The following is a 23626-nucleotide window of genomic DNA, read 5'->3' as shown; positions in this document are numbered from 1 at the left end:
CATCTGTAATTTTCTAGGATGTTTATTTTTGGATTTACATCGTTCTCCAGGTTTAGGTAATGTCGTCCTCTACCGTGTATTTCATGAGTGGACTTTTATAGTAACATAATTTATAATTCAGGGTTATGTCGGTTAACTTCACTTTCAGAGGCTTGGGTCGTTATTGTTACCAAATCATCCCCGTTTGACTCTCTCTGTGTATTTCGTTCCAAACCCCCCGAAGCTGTGTTAAGCTCGTTCAAACTCTGAGAATCGTTACTGGGTTAACAGGACAGGAATTTGATAGAGTCTTCAACATATCGAGGATCTGATCTCATAAGCAAATTGTGGAGAAGGATCACCATGCAGTCTCTCTTCTTTATGTCATAAATGGCTGACTTGGCGATGAAGGAAGTGTTCGTCTTCGTCGCGACTTGCCTGTGGATTCTTCCCCTTGTTGCTCGCCGTCGTCTGGGTCACTCCTCCTATACCGTGAGAGTCGTTCCATCTGTGGACTCTCCTGAGCCGTCAGCTGCTCCACCTCCATTGTCCCTAGAATAGAACACAGAAGTCCATTAACATGCAAAGTACTGGTACAGTACACTGAGTACAGTGTTGTTTCAAACAGATCAAGGACTGTTTACACGGTATGTTTGGAAAATAAAAACAAATGATTCAATGTGAGACTTCTTGTCAAGTAAATGGTTACTGATATATTTGAAAATACCCATAATCAACCCTCACACCGAATTTTTCACTCCAAATTGATACACACTAATACAGACGTGGAGAACTTAACTTTCAAAAGATGCCTGCGGGTCTGAGCACTGGAAAACAGATGAAACCTAGATCATCTTACCAATCCGATGGCGTTGAGTCTCGTGGTGATAGCCTTTCCCGTGTCAAGTCCACCGTTTAGCTTGCAGCGTCATTCACAAATTAAAACGTTCCATGACACTTCGGCTTGTTTTGAATGAATTTATTAAGACTGCACCTCTCGCGTTTCAGTATTCAAAAGTGCAACAGTGCACGGATGCAATTTAAGTCACGACGAATGTTTAGAGATTATCTGGAACCTGGGGTTACAGATGAAGCACTTTCCAATTAACTAGTTAGTTCTTAGTAAGGAGTTACATAAAGCATGGCACAGCTGGTAGTTGATAGATTCCGTCGAAGCCATTCTTCACTCATTAGAAGATCTTATACTTCTTTCGTGGCAGTTGAGAAGTAGCACACTACTGTACCCTTGAAACAAGATCTGAAAGGAAATCCTTAATATCTGGAACACTTCAAATTTTAATCCGCTAACGAAGCAATTAAAAATGCATGAATTTTCTCTCCCATGTACTCAAACAAATTCCACTTCACCTAACGTGGCCATGATATCCGAGTGAATTAGTCCCTAATATCTCACCAAGATGTTCGTGATTTCAATACCGATCTATGAAAATGAGATTTTTGAAAAGAAAAATCTCGTCTCAGTGCTTCGTACTCCGTAGGAGTGATGACTTCATGCTCGTGCCTTAGTTTCTACTCTCTTTCCTTTCTAATCAATCACATAACGTTTCATAACAAAAACTCTAAGATTGCTGGTGTTTTTCTTCAAGTCGTAAAATGTCTAAAGCGACTTTCCTCCGTACTCATCTCAAACTACTCTAAACATAACCTATAAAATTACCCTTCTTATTAACCCTTGTGTCTGTCTATCCATTCCCATGTTCGGTAGAGTGTCTAATACCGGACGGGTTGGCCGTGCGGTTAGGGGGTTGCAGCTGTGAGCATGTATTTGGGAGATAGTGGGTTCGAACCCCACTGCCGACAGCCCTGAAGATGGTTCTCCGTGGTTTCCAATTTTCACACCTGGCAAATGCTACGGTCACTTCCTTCCTGTTCTTAGCCCTTCCCTCTCTCATCGTCGCCGTAAGACCTATCTGTGTCGGTGCGACGTAAAACAACTTGTGTTTTTCGTTTGCAGAGCTCAGGTAAATAAGAGTGAGAATGTGGAGAACGGCTTCTGTTGATCAAGAAGAATGGGAATCATTTGTGAAGAAATCAGTAGTGAAACTACGAGGGTCTTGTGGTAAAGAATTACAAAATCATGTGTATCGTCACTCGCCTAAACACGGGACACATATCTGCAGGCAAGCTGAGTGCCCATGACAACAATCATAATCTGCCCCGGAAGCAGGCGTCTTGCCAGGCCAAGGATCAATTACTATAAAATGGTAGGCAGTGATTCACCTCGATGGAAATATAGTAAGCTGTTTGGTCTGTGCCGATGACTTGGTTTTCTTATGGCAGGCTGTGCTGAAAGCCTGCAATATAATACCTTGGAGCTTGAAAAGTAAGGCAGCGAGTATAAGGGGGAAACTATCTTTTCCAAGACCAAAGTGATGTCAGTCGTAAAGAATCTGCGCCTATTCAGTATCGGGTAGGGAGTACAAGAACGGAAAAGGAGGATTACTCTTTACGATGTGAAAAGGTTTCTATTGCTTTCACGTCACGCCGACTCAGATATGTTTTTGTTACAATCTGCTCTACGTCGTACCGACATAGATAGGTCTTAGGGCGACGATGCGATAGGAAAGAGTTAGGAGTGATAAGGAAGCGACCGTGCCCTTAATTAAGGCACAGCCCCATTATTTGCCTAGTATGAAAATGGAAAATGACTGCAAACCGTCTTCAGGGTTGCTGACAGTGGGATTCGAACCCACTATTTCCCTGGACTGCAAGCTCACAGCTGTGCGATCCTAACCGCACGACCAATTTGCTCGGTCCCAAGAAGAACGACTCATTTGCTGTTTTTTACGTCATTCCGTCTTCCGTATATTTTGAACCCTGTTTCAGGTATCTGGTGTTTGCCTTCCAGTCATGTCTGTCTGTTAGGTCATCAGCCCAGAGGCTGATTGGATCCTCAAAAAGCACCACCAAAGGTTATGCGGTTATAAGGAAACCCCAAAAACCAATGGCAGCACCAAAATGAGGCATACTAGGCAAGATGAGGAGTGAGGTATTTTGCCATTGCTTTCCTCACTGGGTCAGAAATTACTATTGCAGCACGACTGACCCTATGAGCAGCACCTTTCATAACACTCAGATGCACTAGTCGTGCTCTGAATACCATTACTCAGCACTACCCATACCCCAGCAACTTCCATATTGTCACAGTCATGGATGAGACTTTGACTTTGGTGGAAGCTACACTTTACTCTGGCCTGTGCCAAGAGATGGATGCAAAAGTACTGTATCTATCAAGAAATGACAGCAGGCAGCTTCCAGTCATATCAACTGGATACCATACGTTGTAACTGGGGTGCTTTTAAGCTTAAGCAGTGTCATTCTGGTGGCTAATGAGAGGTTCTAGATCTTCAGAGTTTCGTAAGTGCCTTTGGTTGCTGCTGCCGCTTTTGTTGAGTGTGCAGTCGCTTAAGTGCGGCCAGTATCCAGTAATCAGGAGATAGTGGGTTCGAGCCCCACTGTCGGCAGCCCTGAAGATGGTTTTCCGTGGTTTCCCATTTTCACACCAGGCAAATGCCGTGGCTGTACCTTAATTAAGGCCACGGCCGCTTCCCACAACTTCCTAGGCCTTTCCTATCCCACCGTCGCCATAAGACATATCTGTGTAGGTGGGACGTAAAGCAAATAGCAAAATTTTGTTGAGTGTGCAGTGTGAAAGTTGATCCTGTAGTTTGAAGTGTGATTCCTACGTATTTATCGATAGTACAATTTCAAGTTGTTCACAGCTGCAACTGGACAGATCAGTGGTGCTTAGTTCTCTTCCCGCTTCTGAATTTCATCAAATGTATTTTAGCTCTGTTAATACTTGGAGAATTATAATTAGCTCATGCCTGGAGGTCGTTGATTCTGGGCTCTTTGGACAATAAAGTCCTGTCATATGCACACATTATAAGCTTTACCTCTGTAACCTGGAATGCTCTTGTAATATCTGCTGTCATCAGGTTGAATAATAGAGGGCTCATTTGATGCCCCTTGCAAGACATCGCTCGTCTGTGTTAAGTGCGGTGTGCTAGGAATTCCACCGTAGATTTTCACATAATTTAGATTGAGTTTGGTTTTTGCTATTTCCATTTCGTGCTTCAAGTTGTTCCTGTAGTCTCCTGTCGATGATTTCGAAAGCTTCGGCGTAATCACTGGACGTGACATAAGGAGAAGTAATTGTATTTAACAGCGCACTGTCTATTTCACCTAGGATTTCCCTATATCCTGTAATGTAGATTTCCTTTCTGTGAATCCATACCAGTTTGTCATCATCATCATCATCATCAATGATCAGCATTTAGTGTTGTCACCCCGGTGGTAGATTCCCCATCAGTTATTTACCCAGATTTTTCTTAAATATTTTCAAAGAACTTGGAAATTTATCGACAATTTCCCTTGATAAACCCTTACACCTGTCTTATTATTCTTGGTCTGGTATGATGTTACACAAGCTTTCAGAACAGTTTGAAGATACTGCATTCTAGTCTCGGTACGAGAAGGGGTCTTCCTAACAGCCTTTGACTTTATACAGAATTACTATACCTGACTGTCTCAATAAATCCGGTATATTTTACCATTTGAGGTATTCAAAAAAATTGTCTCTTTCACCTTTACATGTTCATTGAATATTCGATCTGCAAGTAAAATTGTACAGAGGTTAGCAATACATCACAAGATGTGGCTTGCTTGAAAGTAATCATCTATTTTAAATGAGAGTTGAATGTCACAATTCTATAGAGTAGTGTAATGTATACAGTACTGTGCTTCAAATGATATACAGACTGCATGAGAACTGTCTACAATAGTCATAGCCCGTAGAAAGGGAAGGGATCAGACACTTAACACGAGAAGAGGAACCAACCCTCTAACTCGCAGTTTTCATTCAGTCAACTGGGGGAAAGTAACGTGATAAAGTGTCAGAGCCATAATATATCACATGCAAGTCTCAGTGGTCATTCTGACAGGTCTCCAGTTCAATATATTCCATTCGAACAACGTTGAAGTGAAGATGATCTCTGCTTCGTAACTAATTTTGTCATTTTGTAACCCTCGTATACCCGACAAGTGCATTGTGCAACATAACTGTGGTTCAAGATCTCGTTAGTGCTCCTTTAAAGGTATCTGAAGGAACATCTGGATCGCAGAACTCGTTAAAAACATTTCAGTTGAAGCTGGATGAAAGCTGCGAGTTAGAGGGTTGCTTCCTATCCTCATTTCATTTGTCCTCATCCTTTTTATGAGGGCCTGTGATTATTGAACGTAAGTTTTCGTACACCCTGTATGTAATATGTCGTTATAAGTACATTCAAGTAAACAGGCTACTTTTACGGTTTTCGGAGGTCCAGATGTCAGAAATTCTCTTTTATGTACCGGGTAATAAAATTGAATACCTGTATGTTTCAAATTTTCGGCTAAAATTCGTTCTATTCTCGGATAAGGAAACTTAAATTCCGTTGTTTGTTTGTTTGTTTGTTGATTTTTGTTTCTTTGTTTGTTTGCGGAGGTACCACGCCAAATTTATTGGAGTTAAAGACATGAAAGTTGCTATCGAAGCGGAAGACAGACTAGAAAGAAATCTAGACCACAAATTATTACAATATTCGTAATTAGTAGAGGTTCGATTTGAAAGGGCTTTCCCAGTACCTTTTTCACATACAGTATATCCAAGATGGTTAATTTCCCGAATAAACTGTAAATAACAATAGTGTAGGAAGAAAGTTTGAACATTTTGGTTCTGATCCTTTTCTGTTAGGACTAATCATTTCTGGTGTATCTGTGGAAAGCTGTTTCTATTTTTTCCACATTGAAAATTACAAATATTAATCATCTTTAATGTTGTGGCAGCACTGCGTATGATTTTCTCCGGAGATACACTGCCTGAACAAACATGTTAAGCACCCAGAGGGAGTGGTTGAAAGTGAATGAAACTACGTATGCTGAAAGAACCTGTGCTTTTATTGAACTTATTACAATTTGGGATGAAAGATACAAGGCCGTTGGCAGTTACAGGTGGAATGTTGGCGCCAGGTCAGTAAGGTGTCGCACCCCACCTGGTCGCAATGCATGTCCTTATATGGTTCGGAATGGTGTCAGACAGCCTTTGGATCCTCTTCTGAGGCAATTTCGTCCACAGTTGTTGCAGCTGTCCTTCTAGATCCCGCAGGTTGGTACTGGAACGGAGTCTGCTTCCAATGACATCCCACACGTGTTCAGGGATTGAGAGGTCGGGGATCTTGCTGGCCGCGGGAGGAGATCAGCATGGTCTAGGCAATACATAGACACACGTGCTGTGTGTGGAAGTGCATTATCTTGTTGGAACACTGTCCCAGGATGCTCTGCCATACAGGGTAGGACGTGCAGACGAAGAACGTCTGTGACGTATTGCTGTGCCGTCAAAGTCCGCCGAATCACCATTAGAGGTGACCTGAACGCATATCCTATGAGTCCCCACACCATCATGCCAGGGATTACGCCTGTGTCTTTCCACAGTATGGCCAGGATTTTCCCTCTGCCCTCGACGCAGCCAAACCCACACACGATTGTCATCGGAGATTATGGAGAAGCGGGACTTATCACTGAACATGATGCGACGCCAGTCGTCCTCTGTCCATGCCTTCCGGGCAAGGCACCACTCCAAACGTAGGCGTTGGTATTCTGGTGTCAATGGCAACCAATGCATGGGGCGGTACGGCCCCAATACGGCGGATGTGAGTCGTCAAGGCACTGTGTGGGAACTCACAGGATGTTGTAGAGTCTCCAGTACATGTTCACGGAGGGCGGGTGCCGAAGTTATGGGATCCTCCAGTGCACCATACGACGGTCTTCCCTCGGGGTGGTGTTTCTTGGTCAACCCGAACCTGCACGACATGATTGGGTGCCGTCCTGTACCCATTGAGTCCAACATAGGGCCAGTGTGGCATCTGAATGACCCACATGCCTGGCATTTGAACGATACGAACAACCAGCCTAATGCATTACCTCAATGAGGCCTCTGTCAAATGCTGTCAATTAGTTGATAGGCTGTCTAACGCGTCTGCGAGGCATCGCGGGTGCTTCATACTGTACGTAGTCCTCTCTGCACGTCTTGCTTAACTGTCTGACTCACAGCAGTTGACTGGTAACAACTTATCAACAACAGGACGGTGCCATCACGAATGCACTCTGGTGGGCGTTCTACACATTACAGATCCTTCTAAATCTAATCATTTACTCACACGTCAATGGTATGCATGTATACCGAAATGGGATAATAATGGACCACACCTTATGGGTGCTTAGTTTTCTTGTCAGGCTGTATGTATTAAATTCTCCGGGAAAATGCTGGGATAGGATCTCATTTCGAGTCCCACGGCACCTATCCAAATCGCAGGCTTATTACGGTCACAGTAGTACAGTGCACAAACCACTACATTCACCACAATAACGCCGGTTATCAGACACAACGGTCTTCCGTCGGGGTGGTGTTTCTTGGTCGACCCTAACCTGCACGACGTGACTCAACATGCTCTAGGCAGCCCATAGACACACGTGCTGCGTGTGGACGTGCATTATCTTGTTGGAACACTGTCCCATTCAATTATCCTGGCTACATTTACGGTTTTAAGAGACGCCAAGGTGCCAGAATGTTTCCTTTATGTACCTGAAAGTATACAGAGCAAGGAAGAAAACTGTGGAATTGTACAGCACTAGAATTCTCTAGAACCATTGGAATGTCGTATGGCTTTTAGTGCCGGGATATCCCAGGACGGGTTCGGCTCGCCAGGTGCAGGTCTTTGTATGTGACGCTCGTAGGCGACCTGCGGGTCGTGATGAGGATGAAATGATGATGAAGACAGCGCATACACCCAGCCCCGTGCCATGGGAATTAACCAATTAAGGTTAAGATGCCCGACCCGGCCGGGAATCGAACCCGGGACCCTCTGATCCGAAGGCCAGTACGCTGACCGTTCAGCCAACGAGTCGGACTCTAGAACCATTAATTCCCACAGTTACCAGCCGTGATCTCTTGAGGATTTAATCGAATCATTGTTAAACAGGTAGAACTGTGTTTAGACCGGCTATAGGCTCTCTGTTCCTCAATTTATTTCCTACGAAATAACCTAAATATTTGTGCAACTATATTCTTTGAAATATAACATATTTTTTTGGAGTCTGAAAGGTTCAATGTTATTAAAATTAAATTTGTCGGTTATGCATTGCAAAGGAGAAAATAAAGCATTGATACCATAAACGTTTCACTATAATACCAAACAAAATCAAACCCCAGACGAAGAGCCTTGGCCTACCAAGCAACCGCTGCTCATCCCGAAGGCCTACAGATTATGAGAATCCTCTCGGCCGTTATTCTTAGCTTTCTAGACTGGAACCGCTATCTCACCGTCAGGTAGCTCCTCAATTTTAATCAATAATCACGTAGGCTGAGTGGACCTCAAACCAGCCCTCAGATTCAGATAAAAATCCCTGACCTGGCCGTAAATCGAACACAGAACCTCCGGTTAAGAAGCAGGCATGCGGGTCCGGCGCTATTGTCTATAACAACGGACAATATGAGTGGCTCAGATGGTAGAGTGCTGGCCTTCCGAGCCCAGGTTGGACGATTTCATCACGGCTCAGACCGGTGGGATTTGACGATGCTCACATACGCCATATTTGGGTCGACAGATTTACGGTCACGTAAAAGAACTCCTGGGGGACAAAACCGTAAACCGTAGAAGTATTTGGTGGGACATAAAACATGTAACATTATTATAGGATGATAGTTTATAACATCCTCAGTTCCTTAATAGAATTCAGCATACATGAAATTTGATCAGTCCCCTATGTTCCAATTCATCTCCGCTTGATGGCATGCTGGATGTGTTATGAGGACATATTTTCTGCAATTGTACAGACACTAACCCGCCAACGACGGCTACTACAACAAGTAGTATACGACGGATATATCGTAGGCTGTTGTGTGTAAATATGATAATTAAGTACCGAGCAAGTGGCTGCGTGGTTTGATACACGTAGCTGTCAGCTTGCATTCAGGGGATAGTGGGTTCGAACCCACCCATCGCCAGCCCTGAAGATGGTTTTCCTGGTTTCCCATTTTCACACCTGGCAAATGCTGGGACTTGTTCCGTAATTAACACCAAGGTCGCATCCTTTACACTCCTAGCCCTATCCTATCCCACTGTCGCCATGAAGGCCTATGTGTGTCGGAGTGACGCAAAGCAAATTGTAAATTGTGTGATTATTAAGAGCTAGAATTATAGTAGATATATTTTTTCTTAGACTGATTGTATGAGAAGTGCCCATCATAAAGTACCACAACTGTATAGTATGTTATATGATATTTAATACATATTTGCATGAGGTAATTTTATCACCATTATGTATAATTGTGTATAATTGAATATGTGTGTAAAGGAAAGAACTATTCAGCTTGTTGAGTACGTCCAGTACCAAGGTCTGTTTGTGTGTTCTGCAGGTGTCTATTGTACTCTTATGTACAGAAGATTCTGGCTGCATTGGATCAGTGTCCATCCCTTTCATAAACCAACGCATTAAATTCCACTGCGTTAGTGTTTTCCACTTTCCAGCCAGCAACCATTTTAATAGCCGCCTGACAACTAAATGAAGCCACTTAACGTACATGCAGTTCCCCTCTAAATCTCTATCGGTTTCTGCGTGAATTGCCTCTGGCACAACCGCGATAACTCTGTAATCACTTGTTTTCATTTCAACCTAACGCTTGTAAACTCCCATTCTAAAGGTTTTCAAGTACTATAGAGGCATCTGATAGAACCGTGTATCAAACTGCTCTGTTGTAATCAATGACTTGCAATAAACCATCAAGCGTTACGTGCAATGGAGTACGATGGATGCAGATGATTTCCGCAGTTCATTGTGTGCCAATGTACGCGAGGCCATATGTTTCTACATCCGAATTCTTCAAGTGATATTTTGCGGTAGTTGGTTATTGATCGCTGTTTATGGAGCAGAATCTAGTTTCCTGATTATGCCGTCACCACTCCTGACTTTTGCTCAATGTTTAAATACAACTTTCTAAATCAACTGGCTACTGATATAGAACCATCGGTCTTGCCTTTAAATACATTTATATTCTGTTGATTTTCCTTTAGTTTCATTGGGATATGTTGTCTCAAATGTAATATAATGGTACAAAAATGATGACTTAAATTTCAACTTCGTGTGGCTATATTTACCTTTGTGCAGCCCTTGTAAGGCAGATTCTCCTACGATTGTGGGCAGCGTCCGCCTTAAATACAGAAATGCCTGTTAATATTGTAAAGATTAGTAGTCCGTGAGTTTTAGAAATTTTGGGGCAGTGTAATCACCCAGTCCACGCACCGAGAGAACTGTTCAAGAGCAAAATTCCATGACCAGGCTGGTAATTGACACCTAGTCCCTGATACCCTGAGACCGTGACCTGTCAGTCCCGAAGCCGACTTTTCAAGGGTGATTACACACATCTCTAAGCTTTTCCTTTGTACCTATATTTAAATTCTCAACAGGTTTTTCAATTTACCATGCTGATTTCCCTAGTTGATTCCGTGTTGAATTGCGTCTGTCTCTGTGACCTATTTATGGGCGTTTTGGCTCTGGAGACAGACACAGTACACAGTAACACAATTTATCAAACAATATTTACACACTAACGTAGTCCGAGCTTTATCAGCACTAAATCAAGTCCATGAAGAATTCGATCCCAGTCGATGATATTTGACTGTGATTCTGACTGTAGTTTCCTCCGGCCAGTAAGGTATACAGGGTATAGGAAGAATTCTCTGTAATAATAACTGTAAATAATACTGGGGTCAGGACAATTACTGTAAAATAAGAATGGAAATCAACCTTCTAACATAACATTTTCGAACAAAGTCAACTGCGGGAAATTAGTATGAATAATAATGTTATTGTTTTTACGTCCTATTGACTATTCTTTCCGGTATACTGAGACTCCGAGGTGCCTGAAATTTGAACCGCAGGAGTTCTTTTACGTGCCAGTAAATCTGCCGCCACGAGGTTGAAGTATTTTAGCACCTTCAAATACCACCGGACTGAGCCAGAATCGGACCTGCCAAGTTCATGTCAGAAGCCCAGTATCTCAACCACCTCAGCCACTCAGCGCGGCGCGGGAAAGTAGGATAATGTAGGTTTTCAACAGTAATTTATTAGGCGAGAATCTCCGCGGTCATTTTTCTTGATCCCGTTTCGAATTTTACTTTTGAACGATGATGCGAGTAAGGGGAGTATTGTATTCGTGCACAAATTCGACATTCTCTTCTTGATGTATCCTGAAGTTCCATGATCACTGTTCACCGAAAAGAGGGTTTCACAATATGATTATGATTTATCACGTCGTGGAGCTCCTTTCAAGGCATTTTGGACGTAGAGTGCGTCTAAAACAATACATCTCAAGAAGGTTTGGAGTATTATGGTATTATGGTATTAGGCATGTTATCTGGGCGTGCGAAGTTATGTTGTAAGTGGTAGAGAGCGCTGTATATACACAAGTAATTCAGCAGATGTCGCGGTCTAGGTTTTTGTTGAGCCTGGGGTGAATTATGCCATTTCATGTGAGGACTAATGGTAGTAGTGTATGCAGAGCAGTACGAACTTCAGATAGTGTTTACGTTTTATCTGTAAAGCGGTCCGACTCGTTGGCTGAAAGGTCAGCGTACTGGCCATCGGTTCAGAGGGTCCCGGGTTCGATTCCCGGCCGGTTCGGGGATTTTAACCTTAATTGGTTAATTCTAATGGCACGAGGGCTGGGTGTATGTGTTGTCTTCATCATCATTTCATCCTCATCATGACGCGCAGGTCGCCTACGGGAGTCAAATAGAAAGACCTGCACCTGGCGAGCCGAACCCGTTCTGGGATATCCCGGCACTAAAAGCCATACGACATTTCATTCCATCTGTAATGCGCATTTCTCAGTTTGACGGAGCTAAAATTGTGGCATTGATTTTGGGTGGACATACACAACCAGCAATATCACGCATCGTAAAGGTTACCCATAGTAGACAGCGCAGAGGAGCCCAACTTCCACTGCTCAACAACTACGCGACGATTTCATGAGGGCAACTGGTGTCCGTATATCTGCACGAACTGTAAGCAATCATCTGCATAGTGCCCAATTAAGATCATTTCGGCCGATTCGACGTGCTCCACTAGAACATAGGTGCTTAGCTGGGCGCCAATTGAGGCTTGTCCACTACAGCCGGGCTGGCCTGACGTAAATACGGGCAACTTATTTAGCAAGCATACGTCACAGTGAAGCGAGAGAGCGAACACACTTGGTAAGGAAGTGAAGCAGTGACGTTCGAATGTGACTAGAAAGCTTCCCTCCACTACTCAGTGAAATGTTGCGTTGTAAATTATACCTCTTTGTTACATAACAGGCATTTTGCACGGTCTCTTGCCTGCACGAAAACAAAATCTAACAAACCATTTTTCCCTACCGGCTTTCTGCTGTTAGATTCAGCGAAGCCTTTTATCTCTTATTATTTTCTGCCTCCATTTCAAACTCTGGTATCGCCGCAGTGATCGAGAGTGACTGGGAGAACTTCACCCAGCCTACACGGCCGCTGACGTCACTGTGGCTGAATAGCATACGCTCACCGCCTGCCTACCCGCCCACCCCTTTACAGTGCTGTGCGCCTGAGAGACGAGCACCTCTGCACTAGGGAATCGTTGTCGTGTTGTGAAAGTATGGGCCATACAACATATTAATTGGGGGTGGCATGAATGGCGTGATATAATTTTTGTAGATGAAACACGGATATCACTTAGGTCAGATGCACGACGACAAAGGTGTGGAGACGCGAAGGACGTGGTGGAATGTGCCAGCTTGTTCAAGAGTATCATGCATTTGGAGATGGTGATGTAATCTCTTGGGCTTGGATTATACTGAACCATTCTGTTCATGGGAGCAATTGTATTAATTTGAGTATTGGATATTGGAATAATACTAGGCCACCCACGAAGCCGATGTCTTACAGTCTATGTCATAAAGGGGTCCAGAAGAAGCGTTCTTATGTGAAGTGAGCGCGAGCGTCATTATGAGAAATCTCCAGAAACCATTAGAAGGAGTTATGTCCAAAGCGAAGCCTCTTGATGAAGCTTGGGGACGCTTTCCAGTTCCCGGCTAAACTTATTCTAGGAGGGAAGAATGAAATAAATTAATATCTTTGGTTACAGAAGAGTTGCATTGGATTTGAGACAAGAATTGCAACCTGTATTATATCTGCTTTATTTTGATAGGCATTAGGGCTGCATTAATTAATGCATTCGCTAAGTTGCGCTCATGATAATTAATGCGGGAAAATTTTCCCGGGCACGCTAAGATTGCACGCAGCCAAGTGGCTTGATGACGCGACCCGGAATTATAAATTAAGGCCGCCAGGGCATATCAGAGTCATTCGTAGACCGAGAGGCTGCAGGAACGAATCGTCATACGGCGTGTTGGTACTGAGAACAACGCTTTGTCTTCAAGCTACAACGACTACCTGTACTGCTATTTCTGCAAAGATGTAAGTAATCAACTTGAATATTCAGATGAATTGAAGATTTTACCTGTGAGATTATGCTATGGGGAGATGAGGCACTGCTTATAAGAGACTAATGAGCTAGGAGCTTCATATTTCTGTGAGGTCAAGGGATTTCGGACGAAATGCTAGAATTAATATTGGCTCAGGTTAGGAATTCTAAAACTATATGTTGTCCATGTGATAGGGTGATAGAACAGTGACGGAGTGTAGTGAAGAAACTCTTGTGTACCAGGTTAAAACTCTGAACGAGACTTGGTCAGTGTAACGTGTGAGACACGCTAACAGTGAAGACCGGCATCGAGTTTGGACAGTCTGTAATATATGAATTTATTTTCATTTACCCCAGCATCAAGTCAGAACGAGTGTGTGACAGCATCATTCCAAAGAAGCCACAACCAGGAGCTGAAGCCAACACAACAACGGGCATCGATCCAAGAACGTTGGGAGCACCTGACCAGCACAACATCGAAGAGGACACCTTCCGACTACAGAGGGAGCTGTACGAAGACGCCACACCAGCAAGAATGTCTCCAAATGGTCAGCAGTATCTGATGCAAGCTCTGCAGTCTATCAGAATGTGGTAGATCCAGTGGTCCACAGGGATGGCCGCTCCGCTATGTCCTCTTCAGAATGCTAAATTAAGGTCAGAGCTTTCCAATTCTGTTTCAAGCATGTCATTTAAATTTAGATAGGTATATGGGGGCCGTCAGTCAGCAAGAATTTGTGGGAATAGGAGAATTTCCCTTGTAATTTAGAGCTAGGCCTCAAACTCGAACCCCGTACTTTAAGGTAGATGTTATTGGTAGAGTCCTTGTTAGCGTATTTATAGTTCATTTTGATTGCGTTATTTTAATGTACGTGTTTTTGTAAGGGTCTGATTGAACTCATTTTGTCATAGGAGGTTAGTCTACAGATAGGTACTTTTATTAGATCACATTCAGGCATTTGTTTCTGCAGACGTAGAAGTGTATAATTATGACCAAGTTGTGACCAAGCCGTGACCAGTAATTCACCCAGATTCATTGATAGAGCGAGCGAGTCCAGGTATTTAAGAGATTTGAGCCCATAAGAGGCAGAAGTAAGATTTGCAGTCGGCCTGAGAGAGCCCAACCATTGAGAGTTTATTGAATATATTTTGGAAATGCCTAGGATGGCAATGTGACGATCGCTTAATTATTAGGGTTTTGTAGCACTTGGATTTAGCCCATGAGAGGCATAAGTAAGATGAGCGAGATTGCTGAAGGTATCGAGACGAGGGCAGATCGCCCAGGTATATTTAAATGAGGGCTTTAGCAGCTGACTACGTGAAGTGTTCTTTTGAAAGGCAAGATTTTAGCCTGGCTCCCCGGTAGAGCTCATAAATTAGGGGACTGCCGCCAGTGGTGGGGTGAGAATGGAGGTCATTGAGCTTGACGTCACAGGCGGGTGTGTTGGTCGTCTGCAGCATTTCAAGTATGCCAGAAGGGGAAGAAACGACCTTCATGGTTTGAGAGCAGAGAGAGATTTGTTTTATGTCCTATTTGTTTTATGTAATCTTTTAATACTGGCCCGTTTTTTGACTGACACCCTTGTAGGTGTTGATTGGATCCTTTTATATTGTTTGCATAGGTATCTTGGACGCCTTACCTGTCATAGGACTAGGGTTCGTGACCCAGTCAGGTCATTGTAAATTTTGTAGTGATTTTGTTTGCACCGGGGTTCGACGGCGCGAGGCATTGTAAATTTTTATGGGAATCATTGTTTTTGTGTCAGTAAGCAGATATCCATCTTTCTAAACTTCGTTACTTACCCTATGGTTACATGCTTGTTGCAGCTCACGGATCCTCGTGAAGGCAGTGAACTGATAGTCATCGGCTCAGCGTCATTTTTCCATCTCATATCATAATGATATTTTATTTGTAAATAATTCAATTTTATGTAATAAATCCCTATTTGATAAAATTGGAATGCAGCGGTGTTTTCTGTTAGATATTTATTTTAATTCTTTTTACTTAGTCGAATTCTTACCTGAGTAGGCACATGTCCTAGTGTTTGAGCTTTATGTTGCCCCATTATACCCATATTATCCCTGAGAAGAGCGCTCTCCCGGCTGATTGAAGAGGACAGTGTTCAGGTAAGACTATGTGCATCAGCTCACGTCTGTGAGAGTTCGTTCACTACTGTACTCCAGGTTCGAGACCGGCCTTCGCCTGGACGGAACTTCATAGTGCAGTAGGGCACATAGTTTAATTGGCGCCCAACGTGGGGCCTCGATATTGCTGTAATGAGGGCTACCCAGACGGTGTAAACAGAGCGCCATAGTTTAAATGGCGCCCAATACTCGTGGAGCTCGATAACTTAGTAAAAAGGGGCTCATTAGGCCATAGCGCCATAGTTTATGACGACGAGTAACGAATGGCCCGATATTTCAGTAAAAGGGACCAGAGCGCCTTTGTCTACATTGTGAACTTGGTGTGGCTAACTGAGGACCCGATATTGCAGTAAGGAGGGTCATACAGCTTATTTGATTATGCCGTCAGGTGATGCTTGATATTTGTGTAAACGAGCTCACACAACCAAGTGGTATTTTGTTGATTTTCCCCATAAAATAGGGCTATAGGTCATAATGTGTGTCTATAAAGGCAGGACCTGATATTTTGGTAGATAAAGGTCGTGCAAGGCTTGATTTCAGGCATATGTTATGACAGCTGCATTCTATTACGTGTTGTGCAGGTATACCAAGTTTGGTCTGTGATCTGTACTGTTAGCTTGGTGATATATTTGGAGTATGTTGTTAAACTTGTGAAGTTGAATAACTGCCAGTTCAGAGAGATATTTTGTGATGTTCTGTCTTTGATCTTACCATTAGTTTATGGATATTGCTGTTGGTGGTGTTTAGCGAGGATGTGCTGATTTTGTGGTTTCCTTGAAGTGATGGATGATATTCGTGCGGGGATTTGACCTGCAAGGTGTTGTGTTTTACAGGTGTATAATCGGATAGCTTGGAGTTGTGCATGTGGTAGTTTTTGCTGGTTTATGACATTTTGTGGGAGAATTTTTTTTGTTTGTGTTGTGTATATATTTTTATATCATAGTGTTGTACTGACGGTTACCCTATGTTTGAATGACATGATATTAGATTGAGGTAGCCAATTTAAGATTTGAAAGTTCGAGAGTTTAGCAGTAGGAACATTTTGATAAATTAGAAAGAGTAGGAAATTTATAGTATTTGAAATTTAATCGAGGACATACGGAGCGGCTTTTCCCGCAGGACTTTATGACAAGTGAGTAGAATGTCGGTAGACATAGGAGAGATGCTGAGGCAACTCAGCGAGCAGATAAAAGAACAATGTGCGAAAAGCGAGGAACAGTTTGTGGCGCTTAAAGAGGAGGTAGGAATTATTAAAGGACAACAGACTACGCTTAGAGAGGATGTAGGAGAGATTAAAGGACAACAGACTAGGGATAAAGAGCAGATGAAAGAACAATTTGTGGCGCTGGGGGAACGTTTGAACGACCAAGTCAGTGCTCAATTTAAAGAACAAGAAATTAGGAACTCGGATCAGATAAAAGAACTTAAAGTACACGTGACCGAACAAGTAGTACGCACCGAAACACGGGTAGCTAACCAAATAACCGAGCTAAGGGAACACACTAGCATTCGTTTGGAGCAATTGGCCTCTGAAAATGAAGCAACTAGGGAAACCATAGCAGAATTAGATACCAAAATAGAGAATGTACGGCTGTGCTGTGTTACCACGACCGAGAAGTTGAGTCAACAGATGGAAGAATCACACAGAACGGTAGAGAAGCAAATTCAGGAAGTAAAGAATAGTATCGAGGGAATAGAACAGCGTATGGAAGAAAAGGATAAGGAGACTCAGTCCGAATTAGGAACATTTAGAGAAAACCTGGTGGCAGTCGTAGTCCGCATGGATCATACTCAGGAAGAACTAGTCAGAATAGAAGAAAAACTAGAGGCTAGGACTCAAGAAGTGGTAGACAAATATGAAAGGACGACCGAGAAAAATAAGGCTAAAATGGCTGGACTAGAATTGGATTTACAACGAACTAGGAAGGAAATCAACGCGGAGGTCCAGGGTTTGAAGAAGTGCCGTGAGCAGGAACAACGGTCAACTGAGAAACGTATACTAGGGTTAGAAAATGAAATGGAGAATATACGGGATAAGTTGGACCAATTACAAATTGAGGAAGACAACGGAGTAAAGAAGCGAAAACTGAGTAGGACTCACAGCCCGATGGTACGCCAGTATGGAGAAGACAGCCTGAATGAAAGTCAGGAAGAGGGACATGAGATACTAGGAGAATCATTTAGGGCTAAACCAAGAATAGGAAATTCAACCCTATTCAGTCAAGACAGTGTATTCCCAGGTTACCATTGGATTAGGGCACCCGAGGAGAAACCGAAGAAATTTGAGGGGAATGGAGAGGTCACACCCCGTTCATTCCTGAAAGAGTTAGAGACCTACATGGACGAAGGATAGATACCACCTGAGCGCAGACTACGCACGGCAGAAAAGTATCTTGGAGGGATTGCTGGAGCTTGGTTTAAAGCGTTTGGGCAATCATTTAGGAATTATGATGAGTTTAAACGGGCATTCCTGAATAAATTCTGGAATCAGGGACATCAGCTGGCGCTCAGAATGGAGCTCTACGCACGAAGATATGCGAATAGTACACCCACTAGACTAAGCGAGTTCTTCATTTCCCAATATTTACGCTTGCAAGAGCTAGATCATCAGCCCGAAGAGCTGGAAATCGTCACAACCATCATCAGACAGCTGCCTGTAGAGGTACAGAGGGCTCTTATCGCGGCTAATGTTACGACGGCGGTAGCAGCGGAAGAAATGCTTAGGCTCTGGGACCAAACGTCTGCACTACATCAACCACGGATACGGGCCATAGAGACGGTCCATAATGTGAACATACAGGCAGAAGCGCAGATGGAAGAAAGAAGCCACATGGAATGTCAAAATTCCGGCACTCAAACACCAACCCGGAGGGAGCGAGATGACGAAAATCCTAAACCCAGAGGAGATGCGAACTGGCGACCTCGAAGATGGAGCACATGGCAGGAGGAACCGGACCGATGGAAAGGGCAAGAACACCGAAGAAATTCATTCGAACAGCGGCGGAATGACCGGCCGTACTGGAGACGAGACGGTGAACGGTACAACTCTAGAAGCAACCGCCAGCGATGGAATGGGAACCGAGCGAGATACGACAGGCCGAGGGAGAGTTCACTGCGCCCGAGAAATGGTGAGAGACAAGACGGCGTCTACCACTCAAGAGGGAGAGAGTCGGGGGAGATGTCAACGCGCGACACATGGCAAGAAGCGATCCGGAATCACAGTGCTGCTAACTCTCCTGGAGCTGCGAGCTTGGCAAACCAAGAATTTCATAATGGCGCCAGGCCGAGGGGTCTCAACCCAAATGCACCTAGCTTTGCCGAGATCGAGAGAGAGGATAAAAAAAACGAGAAATTTAGTGCCAGGAGATAGAATATTTCGCGAGGATGCCGGTTGGATGACTATAGCTATTCATAATTGGGTTATCACTCCTGATGATCTATTAGAGGATCCTAATAAAAGTAATTTGCCCCGACCGAAAGAATTACCTGTAATTTATACCAGAATTCACGGTTTAAACGTACGCTGTCTGGCTGACACTGGAGCCACGGTCAGTGTAGTATCACAGGCCTTAGTTTCGGACATTCAAAGTAGAGTTCGTATCCCGTCTATACCAATTTCAAAGGTCAAAATTAAAGGGATTATACCTGACAAAGTAACGTCCTGTAAGGAGCAGGTATTACTTGACATCCAGATTGGAGATTTACTGGTGTCCCATCCATGTATTTTGCTGCCTAAAATGGAATACAATCTTATATTAGGAGCCGATTTCTTAAGAGAATACGAAGCTGTAATTGACATGGGTACGAACTCTATTCTGTTAAAATTAAATGGTAACCAGGAACGAGTAGAATTAAACCAGAACCAGGATTACCAACCCGGGGAACGTATTTGGACAATGGACATGAAGACGGAAGAACTTGATTCAGAAAGGTGGCTACAGGATCACGAGGAAATTATTCCTGAGTTCGAAATTATGGTATCCGAATTGGAAGAACAGCGAGAGAAAGAAAAATTTCTAGAACTATTGCCGAGTAAAATCGAAGAAGCAAAGATTAGTCCGGAAGACAAGGGACGGCTGCAGGAGTTATTGATGAGGCATGAGACGGTCTTTGGTTCGAAGCCTGGAAAGATCCCGAATTACCAATACAAATTATGTGTCAATAACTGGGAGCCTTTCAAACAGCGACCATATCCAATTCCAGAGAAGATGTTACCCCAGGTCCGGGAGGTAATCGAAGACATGGAGAGGAACGGGATAATCGCCAAGTCTCCGAGTCCGTTTTTAAATCCATTATGTGCAGTGCCCAAGGCGAATGGAACGGTGCGCGTGTGCCTTGACGCACGATATTTGAACCAACGCCTAGTCCCCGAGTATGAGAGACCTCCAAACCTTAAGGATATTCTCAAGAAGTTCGGATATATGGAATTTTTCAGTACGGTAGACATGACCTCAAGCTTTCACCATATCGTCTTGGATCCAAGTACAAATATGCTCACTGGATTTTTATTTGATAACCAGACGTATATTTTCCTACGTCTTCCATTTGGCCTAGTCTCAAGTTGTGCTGCTTTGATACGGGCACTGGAATCGAACCTCAGTCCCGAGGTAAAAGAGTTTACGATTCGGTATATCGACGATATTTTAATCTGCACTAAAACCCTAGAAGAACACATGGAAAAATTGAATTTACTATTTCAGGACCTCGAGAGATGCAATTTCAAGGTTAATTTTGAAAAGTCACACTTCTGTCAGCGCAGGGTATTGTTCCTGGGGCATGTAGTCGACGGTCAAGGCATACGGCCCAACCCAGCTAAAATTGCGGCGATACAAAATTTTCCTAGGCCGATCAAGATTAAACATGTTAGGCAGTTCTTGGGCTTAACGAACTTTTTCTCCAATCATTGTCCCGGTTACACGGATACAGTGGCGCCTCTTCAAGATATGTTGAAGACCAATAATAGATGGAAATGGGGAGAAGAGCAAGAAAAAGCTTTTGTAAACACTAAGGTACTTTTAGAAAATTCTGTAAAATTGGGATACCCTAGCTTCGATAGGAAGTTCATCATACAGACGGACGCTTCTGCAGTTGGAGTCGGAGCAGTGCTGTACCAGGAAACACCCGAGAGGGAGCATAAAATATCATATTTGGCTTTCATGAGTAGAAAATTACGAGGACACGAGTTGAAATACACGACCACCGAGTTGGAGATGTTAGCCATAGTTACGGCCTTAGCTCACTGGAGAAAGTATGTGTACGGATTCCCAGTAGTGATTAGAACAGATCACAAAGCACTTACCTTCATTCTTAAGACGGACATGGCTAATGCACGGGTCAGTAGATGGGCACTTTACGTCCAGCAGTTCGACCTCACGGTAGAACATTGCCCAGGGAAACTGAACATACTAGCTGACGCGTTGAGCAGAAATCCTAATCCGGAGGAACTTACAATACACTTAACTCTGTTAGACCAAGAGGATCAAAATATACTGGAGAGACTGCGGAATATTCATGAGGACCAGGAAAATTACCCAGAGACCGGACTGCTAATCCAGTACTTTCGGAAAGAACTCCAACCCGGGACTCCGCAGTACGCTGAAGCGGAGCGCAAAGCGGTAAATTATCACTATTTTAACAACATTTTGCATAAATTTGTGGATGAGAATCATACGAAATTTAGAATTGTGGTACCTCCGCGATTACAGATTGACTTAATATGGATAGCTCATCACTCTACAGGACATTCAGGAATTGATAAAGTGGTAGCAACACTGCAGGAAACTTTCGTGTGGCCTAAAATGAGGTCGATGGTACAGAAAATCCTGCGTACCTGTGACATTTGTCAGAGGGTGAAACCAAATCCGTACCTTCTGAAGCAACCGCCACGACCACTGATACCTACGGGACCCCGTAAATTATTCGCAATAGACTTCTTCGGTCCCTTACCCTCTGCTACTAGGGGCTTAAAGTACATCCTTGTTTGTATGGACGTCTTCAGTAAATTTGTTACATTATGCCCTATTCAAAAGGCGAATACTCGTTCAACGCTATCGCAGATCAAAAGAAAGATAATACCCATTATGGGTAAGCCTGAGAGCATCCTAAGTGATCATGGGAGTCAATTCACTGCTGCAGGGTTTAAGCGTGAACTAGAAAGACTAGGGATCAAGCATGTCTTATCCAGCATCAGACATCCGCAAGCTAACCCGAGTGAACGTATCATGAGGGAGATATCCAAGTATTGCAGGATATACTGCCCTAGAGAACATTATAAGTGGAACACTGTAGTGCCCATTATTACAGAGTGTATTAACACAACTAGACACGAATCGACCGGTATGATTCCAGCATGGATTCACAATAATGAGCTGCCTAAACGTCCTTGGGAAAATGTAATTCCGTGCCCTAGGGATCCTCAACTAGCTCAAGAGATATGCGTTAATAACGTGGCAGAACACTTAAAAGCACAGGCTGAGAAGCGGCTGCGTAGAACTAGGAATAAAAGATTCCATAGACCTTTACAAGTGGGCGAGTTAGTGTTAGTTAAGACACCCACTGTCTCTAACCCTACAGAGAGATACTACCATAAGTTCGCTGAGCTATACACTGGACCGTATAGAATAATTCATAGTTATGAAAATAACTCATACAAGGTACAAAGCTTGGACGCTACAGTGACTAAGGTCTTTAACTCATCAAACCATAAGCCCTTTTTCCAACCCGGCCAATATCAATTAGACAATCAAGAAGAAGAAGAAGAAGAAGAAGGAGGCGAAGAAGAGGAAGAAGAACCTGAGGACGAAGAGACCGAAAATATTGCCAGAGAGGAGGTTATCATTCCGGAAGAAGATGAAAATGACAGCGAAGAAGAACAACCAGAGGTACCCAATGGTGAAGAAGAAGATGAAGAAGAAGAAGAAGAAGTGAATATGATTTCTCCAGGCGACCAGCAACAGCTATCTGAGCAGCGCATAGAAACGGAGTGTCAAGACTGCGAGAGTAACCACCGGAGATTTCTAGCTCTGCTGGGTGCCTATTACAAAGTTAGGAAGGATAGGGAGGCTATCATGTCTGTCGCTGAAGATAGTCCCATGCCCTGAAGTTTTGAATATTGACAGCAGATATAATTGCAATGAGAAACTGATCTTGGAAGTTGGGAAAATAAAATTCTTGACAAAATTTTATTTTGTCGTTCACGGGGGGCTATGAACCATTCTGTTCATGGGAGCAATTGTATTAATTTGAGTATTGGATATTGGAATAATACTAGGCCACCCACGAAGCCGATGTCTTACAGTCTATGTCATAAAGGGGTCCAGAAGAAGCGTTCTTATGTGAAGTGAGCGCGAGCGTCATTATGAGAAATCTCCAGAAACCATTAGAAGGAGTTATGTCCAAAGCGAAGCCTCTTGATGAAGCTTGGGGACGCTTTCCAGTTCCCGGCTAAACTTATTCTAGGAGGGAAGAATGAAATAAATTAATATCTTTGGTTACAGAAGAGTTGCATTGGATTTGAGACAAGAATTGCAACCTGTATTATATCTGCTTTATTTTGATAGGCATTAGGGCTGCATTAATTAATGCATTCGCTAAGTTGCGCTCATGATAATTAATGCGGGAAAATTTTCCCGGGCACGCTAAGATTGCACGCAGCCAAGTGGCTTGATGACGCGACCCGGAATTATAAATTAAGGCCGCCAGGGCATATCAGAGTCATTCGTAGACCGAGAGGCTGCAGGAACGAATCGTCATACGGCGTGTTGGTACTGAGAACAACGCTTTGTCTTCAAGCTACAACGACTACCTGTACTGCTATTTCTGCAAAGATGTAAGTAATCAACTTGAATATTCAGATGAATTGAAGATTTTACCTGTGAGATTATGCTATGGGGAGATGAGGCACTGCTTATAAGAGACTAATGAGCTAGGAGCTTCATATTTCTGTGAGGTCAAGGGA

The 23626-nt window shown here is 43.4% G+C and overlaps 1 protein-coding gene across 1 annotated transcript in view; it reads right to left on the bottom strand.

Moving 5' to 3' along the window:
* The window catches only part of LOC136863735 (uncharacterized), a 212350-nt gene that overhangs the window by 29938 nt on the left and 158786 nt on the right, over positions 1-23626 (bottom strand). The window contains exon 3 of the mRNA XM_067140089.2: positions 418-531. Within this exon, the coding sequence (XP_066996190.2) occupies positions 418-531 (114 nt within the window). The remainder of the gene's footprint in view (positions 1-417; positions 532-23626) is intronic.

Source organism: Anabrus simplex, chromosome 2 (genome assembly GCF_040414725.1).
Source record: "Anabrus simplex isolate iqAnaSimp1 chromosome 2, ASM4041472v1, whole genome shotgun sequence".
In the NCBI taxonomy this organism is placed as follows: Eukaryota; Metazoa; Arthropoda; class Insecta; order Orthoptera; family Tettigoniidae; genus Anabrus; species Anabrus simplex.
Note: the sequence above shows the minus strand (reverse complement) of the source record. Positions and strands in the feature narration are given on the sequence as shown.